This window comes from Paralichthys olivaceus, chromosome 21, assembly GCF_024713975.1.
Source record: "Paralichthys olivaceus isolate ysfri-2021 chromosome 21, ASM2471397v2, whole genome shotgun sequence".
In the NCBI taxonomy this organism is placed as follows: Eukaryota; Metazoa; Chordata; class Actinopteri; order Pleuronectiformes; family Paralichthyidae; genus Paralichthys; species Paralichthys olivaceus.
In genome coordinates this window covers 10366180-10376980 of record NC_091113.1, presented here as the reverse complement: position 1 = coordinate 10376980, position 10801 = coordinate 10366180, and the positions used below count along the sequence as shown (strand labels likewise).

Sequence of the window (10801 nt, the reverse complement as noted above, 5' to 3'; positions counted from 1 at the left end):
AGGGGGCGCAATAGACCTTTTCAGTAGATAAACATATGTGTTATGAATCACATTCATCAAGTCTCTGAAACTTTTAGTGTCAGTAATAACATCTGTGTTTACTTGGGCCCTGTTTTTTTTATCAGGTTGAAATAATAGATGGAAAAATTACATCTAAACGTTAACACAGGTCAGAGTTTCCAACACAGTCAGTATTGTTGTGATACAGCGGCAGACAACAGTGTAAACTGAGTTTCTAACTGTGGACATCTTTAGTCCTCGACAGGATGAGTTGAGTGTAGCTGGTGGTGAAGGCAGATGGTTTGTAGTGAGCCTGAGTGCTGCCGTCTGCGCTGCAGCATTTTGTGGTGCTGTTGTTTGAATGAATCAACTGTAATGTTTGGTATGAAATTCAGTACGAAAGCAGACCAGCTTTGTTTGTGTTATTTCAACCATGGCAACATATTGTTGGTGGATACAGTGAGGGCCACAGGCAGCAGACACTGAGCGAAGATGGACGCTCAGGACCAGCAGCTTGATTCAAAAGAACTTCAACGGAGACTTCAAGCTCTGACAGAAGAAACAGTAAGTTAAATATGTCGCCTGCATGATGGGAACTTTTCTCTACATATATATATATATATATATAATTAATTGGTGGCTCAGAGTAAACTGTAAACTTACCAGGGGCAATGATTTTAAAGGGAAAATACACTTCACCTCCTTTCAGCTCCAGCTACGTGACAAAAACGAACGCCTCTTTGCCAAAGTGGGCTATCTGGAAAGCAGACTGGGCCACCTGGCTGGCTCCAACACAGACCTGTCCTGCAGGCTGGTCCAGAGTGAGGAGGAAAAACTGAAGGTGGAGTATATGAACTTTGTTCATCATTAACAAAAGCTTCCATGTTCACTAAAGCACTGGAGGGATCTGTCTTCCCTCGTCTCGTTCTTTCAGATATCGAAGGAGCTGGTGGAAGAAAAGATTCAGACCAACAAGATGAGAGAGCGTTTTGAAGAAGAGACGTTTGAGCTGAAAAACAAGGTGAGAGATGAACCATCTTTATTTTCCATGTTCTTTGATTGTTTATGACGTATACTGTAGTCAGCCTCCAGGGGGAGATTGAGACAGTTTGGCTTCACTTTTGAGGAGTCGTAATGTCAGCCATATTCGATACAGTCTAGAGTTTACACCCCTGCTGCACTTTCTTTACCCTCTTCAGATATTGGACCAGGACGGTGTGATAACAGAGCTGGAGCTGCAGCGAGACAAACTTTCAAGGGGACTTCAGTCGGCTGAGGCTCGTCTGACAGCTGGAGAGAGAAGCGGCAGAGACCTGACGGAGGACTACGCCGCTCTGAGGAAGAGCTACCAGGTTCTGGCCCAGGCCCACAACAAAGAGCTGTCCCAGGGCGAGGAGCTGAGTGTTGAGCTGCTGGCACTGGCCAAGGCCCAGGACGCCCTCCGCAGGCAGCTGGAGGAGCAGCAACAGACTGTTAAGACCACCACGCAGGGGCTCCACGGAGAGCTGGACAGGGTGCGGGCCTTGATCAGCCACATGTCGAGTAACAGAGTCAAGGTGAGACAGTGGACTGGTTGAAATAATAGTGTTCGACAGATCAGGTGAGATCTCTCTCACTAAGCTTCACATATTCTACCATTACTGACAATAACTCCTCTGTTTCATTTTGTCGTCTGCTCCCTACATCCATATCATTTTCTCATTTATAAATACTTTAAACAGTGATTTCAGTTATGTTAAAAACTGTTTCTTCTAATCAATGTTGTAAATATTGGGATTTTGTTACACGCGGCCTCTGGTAAGCTCTGTTTGATTATGATATGTCAAATTTTAAGTTTCATGTCATCTTCTCAACAGACTGAGGATTTGTCAGCGTTTGACAAGGAACAAAAAACTATGAAAGAAACTGTGAGTACTTCAGTATAAAGGTCACTAAGATTACTTTTTGTCAACCATGACCAGCTCACACGTTTTACACATCTCAGTATCTGACCACAGTATCAGAACCTTCTTCTCCTCTGTTGTCACGTAGCTTCTTGGAAACCAGGATGAAATCAAAGACATGCTGGAGAAGCTGAAGGACGGTTACATGGAGCAGCAGAGGAACCTGGAGGAGAAACTGTGAGGACCCACGAATGTTTGACATTTACTCGTGCACAAGCTTAATTGAGAGGAAACATCCTCATCTTTCATGTTTTCGCTCATCAATCAGCCATGTTGGGATGAGTTCGTCCCATATGCTTCTGCTCTGTGGTTCCCTCTTTGATTTTTGTTTTGAGCTGTGGTTCGTTTCCCGGTGTGTGATGTGGTCTCTCTGCTTCCTCCTGTGATGTGGCCGTCTCTTGTGGTTGTGGTCGCGCCTGTGTCTGGTCATCAGGGTGGCCGTGAGCAAAGAGCACCAGGAGAGCAGGAGAGTGATCCGTGACAGCCAGCTGAAACTGTCTGAGCAGAATGCGGTGAGCATGAACGGTCCCAGATACTGACTGAGAGGACAAGCTGCTGCAGATCACTCACTATGTTCACATGGACAAGATTCTGATACCAAGACAATAATCTGTGTAGATATTTTGATTCCAAGATTTTTCAAGAGCTCACAGCTCATGACAGTTATTACTCAGTCAGGCACCTCCTCTACTGGACACATACCACCCACAACAGTTATAAAATAATAATTATTGTTATTATACTTTTATTTTATTGCATTCCCTGATTTGACCTAATTCTAGTTCTTATTTTTGTAATATGTGGTCATGCATGTTTTTATTCTCTTATTTATTCTTTTACAAATGTATTTTTATTTATTTTATGTGTATTTTTGCTCGTGTGTCTTTTATTTGTGAAGCACTTTGTAACTTTGTTTAGAGAAGATACTGAAAATCTCCCACAAGCAATAATAAAATGAAAAGTATTGATTTCAATAGGAGGTTAAAATGGTGGAACTATGTCAAATCGACACGTCTGTATAATTTCCACCCAAGGCACTAATGTGCTCTCAGAGCCAAGTGAAGGAGGCAGAAGGAGAAAACTCAAAGCTGCAGCTTCAGGTCAAAGAGCTGAACGAGGAGTTCCGGGCACGGCTGGTGTGCTATGTGCAGGACTTGGCGGTGAGCAGTGAACACAACATGGCGACATGACAAATCCCTCATTTTACTCTGTTGCTCATTTTCACGTGTTTGAACCCAGGGTTACATTGATGGACTCGGAGATGGGAAACCTCCCTCACAGGGACCTAAGATGAGGGTGTTTGTAGAAAACCTGCTGCAGGATGTGCGTTCCTCCTACAGGGTCAGAGAGGAGCAGCTGGCTTCTGCTGCTCGCTCCTATAAGAAGAGACTGCAGAAGACCACTAAGACCCATCATGCACTGCTCATCGCATACAGGTAACAGGCAGTCCAGGTCCCTAAACATAAGGTTCAATGTTAAAACACATATCAGACACAAAACAGCAGAAATGTAATAATGATGATTAATAATGATGTTGTAATTTGTATATATTAACTTATTTGATGAATTAGCATCACCAGACTTTAGATTTTGCTTTTAGGGTTCAGAGGGAGCAGGTTTTGGCAAAACCAGAGTGCGGTCTTGATCCTGGACTTCCAGAGGCCAGTTTCAGCCTGGAGCTCACCGAGCTGAGGGATGAAACTGAGAGCGAGCTCCAGCATATTCGTCTGGACAAAGCGAGGCTGGAGGCTCGGCTGCAGGCGGCCCTGGAGCAGGTAGAGTGAAAAGAAAGATGGCTGCTTTGAAGTGGATCGATGTGCTTTTGTTTTGTCTGGTGAATGTTTGTATTGGGTCTGCGGGGATTCTTCTTTGTGTCCTATTATAAAGCCAAAGAGCGAGCGGTGAACTGTGATCACCTCACACAGACAAAAAGAATTATTGCTGCAGAGGTGGATTTCAGATCATGTAACAGCATTGATGGATATTTGATGATGTTAAATATAATCTAGTTGCCTGTTGGAGCAATAAGAGCGTGATTGTCACTTTATTTTACATTTGCTTTTAAAGAAGTTGTTAGATTTTAGTTTCAGTTAATACAAGGTCAGTGGTAGAATGAACAGTGTCGGACAGGACAGCTCAGCAGGAAATAATGCTATTTCTGTTCACTTTGAGTTTCCTGTTTCCAGGTGGCTGCCCTAAAGATGCCTGGTCAGAATTCAAGCTGTCTGGAGTGAGTGTCATTTTTCTATTTCATCTTATGACAGATCAGCTGTGGGGTGTGTCATTAAATTTTTTTTTTCAAACTGTCCCTTTTTTCAGGCCAGTAAAACTGGAGCAGAGATGTGAGGAACCCTGGATGGATGTAAGGACACAACTGAAGATCACAGACTCTACGCTGGTAAACAAACCTCTCTTCCATTTCAATTTCTGATTTCATTAAGAATCTTACAATCTTTTATGGGATGAAGGAGATTTGAAGCTTTTTCTCTGACAGGTGAGCTTTGAGAAGGAGCGAGCTCTTCTCATCACCAGGGCGACAGTTGCAGAGGCGCAGGTGTCGGAGTTGCAGGACTACGTCGACAACCACCTGGGCAGGTCAGGAAGTCTCTTAAAGGGATAGTTCACCGAAAAATGAAAATTCAGTCATTATCTACTCAGCGTTGCAGCCAAATACAAGAGGGGGACTGATGGGAGACTTTTAGGCTAACAACATGGTGTAAATTATGCTATTTCAAGTCAAATTTGAATGTCGGGGCTTACTAACACTTGGATGACACCAGAGGAAGCTGTATGGAGGCATTTCAAGTTTGAAGATTAATTTACTTCAATTGTATTGGATTTGGCTGCAACACTGTTCACCCCTGAAACTCCAATAGTGTTTTGTGGACTCAAACACTTCGCCCACCCCTCCATCGGCCTCGGGGTGAATAGATGATTTTCGCTGAACTATCCCTTTAACGCGCAAGTCATGTAATGTTTCAATTTATACGAGCGTTGTACTGAACATTAATGCAACCTGCAGGTATAAAGAGGAGATCACACATCTCCGCAGACTGCATGGGAAACAGGAGGGAGGCCGATCCCAGAGTGCTAAATCATCTCTCCATTAAGAAAACAGGAAATCCCATCTTCAGTCATACGTTCTCACATTTATGTATTTTAGTTTTAAAAATGTTTTCCTCTGAGATCACACAAATCAAAAGCAGTTTCAATTAATTTAGTTTCCCTATAAATCCATCTGGATGACCTGTTTTAAGTTTTTAAACATGGTGTGTGAATCCCTGGTGCGTTCACACACCATCACTAGGTGGTGCTGCTCATTCTGCTGCTTTTCTCTATGAAAGGCCCCCAAAGAAATCTGGCCTTGAGAAAAAAATGCCTGGAATGTTTGTAAAGCTTATGTCAATTTCACGAGCTCGGGAGAAGAAAGCGTGGTGACAGCGAGGGGTCACCCTGGTGAGAATAATGTCATTACATGTTACCCAGACACATACACGCCTGTGAATGCTCTCCCCTCAATGCCGTGCTGAGAACTGTGGCGGACAACAAGCCGGGCTTTTTCCCAAGTGAGGGGTTCATATTTATAACCTTCAGTGTTTGTGTGAATAGGAAATTATTCCCTTTAAATCCCTTTAACAGTGAAAGGGTCTGCTCTTTTTTGTCTCTGGCGTGTTTTGGTAGCAGGGTCCCAACAGCTGATATAACTTTAAAAGTAGAAAGTACTTGTGGCATTATTTGAAAAGTTTGGCTGAAAGTGTCAGAAAGTTTATATCAAAGTTATGTTGAAAGCTGAAGTAGTCTGGGGAATGATGGGAAAAGTAGAGGGGATGGAGAGAGTCATAGGCATGTCACCCCAATCCCCTTTTCAGGGGGCATGCCAGCCATCAGGAGGGGGAGGGTGGGTAACAGGGGTGTGAAAGTCTGAGAGGAATGGGAAGTGGGATTTTGTAAGTAATGTATTACACTCCCAGGGCCCTGGGAAAAGGGGTGGGGGGGTGTTCGGCTTGGGCCCGTGCCAACATAGTCACTGTGCCAAAGCGCTGGGTGCTGGGGACCACTCCTCACCGGCGGATCTGTGGGAAAATTAAAAACCAGGTTGTTCTTTGCTGCTGCGCCAAACAAACACAAGAGAAGAGAGGTGATGTGTCTGCAGAGGCCTCTGCACACAAAATGAAATCAAACAAAACGCAAAGAAAATAGTAATTATTTTTTAATTTAAAGAAATACAATATAGTATGAGCAACTGGTCTCCAAGGCAACGTGCCAAGTTTTTTTTTCCTCAACATTTTTGAAGAACTTGACTCCTTGGACTGTGACCAGCTATTTATTGAACACAATATGACGTCACTATTATGGTACAAATAATATAAATAATAATAAGTAGAGTAATATATCTGAATTCTAGATTTTGATTTAGATCCAAACATTTGCATACTGGGTTTATCCCCTGTGAGAATACAGGTGAAACCAGTACGCTTTGCTAACAATAGGGCAGCTCAAGCAACGACAGAGCACTAAGCACCTCTTTTTATGTTTCTATTTAATCCTATTTACACAGGTCTTTTTTCATCACCTGTATCAGAATTAAGAAATTATAAATTCACATTTTTGGTAAATTATTCAATTGTATTTTTTATATAATTTCCACATTAATTTGATCTAAACTTTGGTTAAGATCAACAATGCCCCTGCATCAAATGTCATTTATCACCCAAAGCCCCAAACCTACAGTCACATGATTTGAAAACATAAAAAAAATCATCCTTCTGTGTTATTTCTTTTTGCCTCAGATGTGAGAGCCACCAGCAGGATTATATACTCCATGTAATTAGCAGTTTGTTTTTCATCCGTCTGCTCAGCTCAACCAGTTTATCAACTTTACTGTCCCCGTCCCACTGAGAGCGGAGAACAGGTTTTTCTACCATGAGCACACAACCCAATAAAATAGACACACAGACATAAAATCTGATTTACACCCAACAAAACGTCGACTGACAGAACCGCACACGCTACTGTTTGAATGTGTGTGTTTGCACTGTTAGTAACAGATTGAATTGTTCCATAACTCCTGTAATAAAACAGTTTGCTTTAATACTATTTGTACAGCCACAGAATACTGTGTAAGAGTTTTGTATCATTGTTCTTTATTTCTGTCTGGAAGATGGCACATTGAGATCATATATTTCAATGACGTTGCTATTAAATGGTTTTCATGTGATGTACACAACAATTCAAACTTAATTGATCAAGACTAAACATTTTAATCTAAGGGAGGCGGTCGTGGTGCACCACGACCGAGGTGCCCTTGAGCAAGGCACCACCCCCCTCCCCCCAACATCCGCTCCCCGGGCGCTGACAACGGCAGCCCACTGCTCTAGTATATGTGTGTACATGGCATCTGTCTATGTGTGTTTCTATGCAAGTGCGTGTTTCGACAGGTGCCAACTGGATGGGTTAAATGCGGAGAACAATTTTATGTATGCATGTAAAAAGTGTAAAACATGACAGTAAAAGTAAATCTTCTTCTTCTTCTAAGGAAGGGTTTATTTCAGGAGTACTTACTTTTTGTCCTCTAATGTTGTACAGATGTATTCATGCCCAGCACTCTTTAAAAAGAAGGATTCATGATTCCTTCTCAACCATTGAAATGTTTCACATCATTCTATGGACATTGTTTGTCTTCTTTCATTTAAACAATTGGATTTTAAGTTCAAACTTAAAATGTTTTACCATTTAAAATCCTGTCATTTACGAATTAAGTACTGTTAACTATGCAATACAGTCCTTACAATACAGCCCAGTACAACTAATACATTTTTTGAACATCTTTATCACTTGGATTTCTAAATGTACGTTTTTAATGAGAGAACACAGAAGATTAGCATTCTGGTTCATGTGAACTCATCATTATACTGATCCTCAAGACCAAGACCTCATCAACATTACAACTGTGTGTAAACTTGCGACGCTTGTTCAGTTTCTCCGCTTTCGTCTGTTTTGTCGTTACTTTCAGGCCCAGATTTGTTTTGTGAGCAGCACAGTGGGAAAAGAGTTGGATGAATGTATCGTTCTGTGGATGGGAAGCAGGGTGGACCGGTGCGGAGGAAGTACCTCACATGGCCCGCGATGGGCCGCTCGTCAAGAGGCCCTTTGTTTTAGGAGGTTAATGCCTAATTGATACAGGCTTAATGAGAGCGGGCCTGTGTGTGCAGAGTGTGTGAGCCGGGGGCTGGGCGGCCCTGTCGTAATTGGAACGGACAAGCCTTGTGTGGAGGAGTGCACGGGGAGAGGATTTATTGGAACACAAGGAAAGGAGAGAGAGAGCGAGAGAGAGAGTGGGAACCAGGAAGAAAAGGTGACAGTGAGTGGGAGGAATGTGGAGGCAGTGGGAGAGGAATCTGATGTGGTCGTCAGAGTATTGCAAGATCGTGCGAAAGAAATGCACTGACAATGGAAAAGTGAGCAAAGAGTTTAACCAGGACGTTCCCATGCATGTGTGCTGAATGCTCCTCCCACGATACTAACATGTGTTGTTTTTCCACTTGCTGCATCAATATGTGCTCTATACAAGTTGGTGAAATACATGTTTTAACGTTGGATATTAATCAACAAAAGTAAAGATGGCAACACTAACTGTCTCTGCTGTACAAGACACCTGTCTGTTCTTTTCTGATGAGCTGTCTTTTCACCCCCTCTCTCAGTCTGACAGTCTCAGACTATTCATGCAAGAGTCCCCAGCTACCCTCCAGACAAGCTTTCAGCACAGAGGCTGGAGAGGCATTAAGAGGGAGGAGGGCCGGGGCAGCAGAGGCGAGCACAGAAGAAACGTGCACTTCAGAAAACCTTGAAGAATCAGGCCTGAAAGCTGGGGAGATTGTGGGTGGCTGCGAGAAGGGGAGAAAGAGAATGAAAAGAAAGAATAAAAAATAAAGGGGATCAGTGTGCATAATTATAAAGATGAGAGGGGGAAACAATGAAAAATGGATTCTTGGGGGTGAGGGTTAACAGAGTGGGTCGCTAAAAAGGTAAAAAAAAAAAAAGAAAGAAAATGGAGCTTGGAGAATATAGGGTGAGAAAAGAGGGGAGGAAGAGTTACAGTAAGGGTGAGAAGGACAGGGGAGGGAGGCAGCGTGATGAACAGGAGTGAGTGGAAATGAGGCTGAGAGTGAGTGTGAGGGAACGAGAGAGGGACAGACCCTCTGCTTTCCCACACTCGGCCGGTTCCCACAGTGGACCCGGCTAATCCCTGTCTTAATTGGGGGAGAATTCCAGCGCACATGTTCCCCTGGAATGAGCGAATAGACTGAGCGACAGGGAGAGGAGAGCAAAGGGAGCTTCTGACACATCAGACAGAGCACGGCGGCCGGCCTGATGCACTATGTGCCAGGGCACTTTGTCGGAATATAAACACGCAGCAACTGTCAGCACGTCTGATGCATAAATGGCCTCACAAGTTCCTCTTTCACCCGATCCAGCAGGAGAAGTGCTCTCAGCAGACACTCAGTCACATTCCACCATGACCAGAGTACTGTTTGCAACTGGAAGGAAAAAAAAACTCAAAAAAAACACACAAGTTTTAAAAATATGTTTTACCTCTGGTGCAAACAAGCCTTGACTGATTATATATATATTTCATTGTAATGTATAACTTTCATCTGATTGTGTTCAAGGTGCATGATGAATTATGTGTAAACATATTATTGTTATTCAGCTTGAGGCTCTGCAGCACATGGAGAATTGTGTGATTTACTCCCTGTTTTCAGACATATTAAGTCAATGATTCCACAGTCTTATCACTTCCATCTTATCAACCCAGATCGCCCTGAACGCTCAAAGTAAAACCAAACATGCAGATCCTCAGTTTTTCTCTGGGAATGGTTCAAAGTAATTCTGGGAAATGTAGGAGGTCAAATATTTATGTAGAGATGTTACCAAATGATAATCATTAACAACTAGAATCCCACTCAGTATCCTTGCTCTTACTTTAAACTATTCTTGTTTTGACATGAAAGGTTTTGACGTCTCCTAATCTGATATTGACGCTTGGTTTTACTTTAATCATTCATATGTTTATTTACAAAATATATTGTAAGCTGTCCTTGGCAAAGGTGCCGTGAGATAAAATGCATTATAATTATTGTTTGAGTGCATACCTCCACCAAGGACTAACAGTCATCGTGTGAAACCACATTTAGACCTGCACCAGATTGCATTCTAGTTTCCATATTAAATGACTTGTTCTTCTTTTGATACTAATAAATGAATCCCTGCAAGATTTTCGTAATGAACGTGGCCTGGGACTATGATCATGTCTTCACATATTTTGCAGCTTAGTGCACCAGGAGTATCTGTTGACAAATCTTGGCCTGAAGGTGCAAACTGCAGGAGAAACGTGCGAGAGATACTAGTAACCCAACAAAACCACTGTGAGTGGCAGTTTCGTTCCTGCCTCCCTCTTTCCTTAATAAACATCTCCGAACAATGAGCACAGAGGAAAACGTCTCTGAGGAGGAAACTTGACACGACCTCTCCGAGGAGAAAGATAACAGGCAAAAAGAAAAAAGAAAACTTGTTGAAGAGGGGAGGCTGGGCCTTGCCTCAGTCCTGCAGGATTAGATCTGAGAAACAGAGAGGTGGGTGGTAGGTAGTGAGAGAAGAACTGAACTGAAGTTTCTCCCCTTTGTGCAGACGATCAGATGGGTTTTGTGAGTAAACCATAATCCTGCTGGTTAATTGGCAGGGCTGGAGAACCTTTTCCAAAAACAGTTCTACTTCCTACTAAGACTCAGGCTGGGTTTCAGTATCCAGAGGGATGATGTCAAGGAATTGTAGGAAAATGCGAGTTAACCATTCCCTTT

At 42.9% G+C, this 10801-nt stretch overlaps 1 protein-coding gene across 1 annotated transcript; it reads left to right on the top strand.

The window, feature by feature from the left end:
* The first annotated feature begins 293 nt into the window (after window positions 1-293).
* Window positions 294-5083, top strand: ccdc78 (coiled-coil domain containing 78). Its single transcript, XM_069518084.1, has 14 exons — window positions 294-564; window positions 710-841; window positions 935-1021; window positions 1200-1556; window positions 1857-1907; window positions 2032-2120; window positions 2377-2455; window positions 2978-3103; window positions 3183-3379; window positions 3544-3718; window positions 4130-4173; window positions 4263-4341; window positions 4438-4538; window positions 4966-5083. The coding sequence occupies exons 1-14, from the start codon at window positions 493-495 to the stop codon at window positions 5051-5053; spliced, it is 1677 nt and encodes a 558-aa protein (XP_069374185.1). The 5' UTR covers window positions 294-492; the 3' UTR covers window positions 5054-5083.
* The last annotated feature ends 5718 nt before the right edge of the window (window positions 5084-10801 follow it).

Coding starts and splice junctions, on each gene's coding strand:
- ccdc78 (XM_069518084.1), top strand. CDS start 493: ATGGACGCTCAGGACCAGCAGCTTGATTCAAAAGAACTTCAACGGAGA. Junction 565..709: donor AAGCTCTGACAGAAGAAACA/GTAAGTTAAATA, acceptor ACCTCCTTTCAG/CTCCAGCTACGTGACAAAAA. Junction 1,908..2,031: donor AAAAAACTATGAAAGAAACT/GTGAGTACTTCA, acceptor GTTGTCACGTAG/CTTCTTGGAAACCAGGATGA.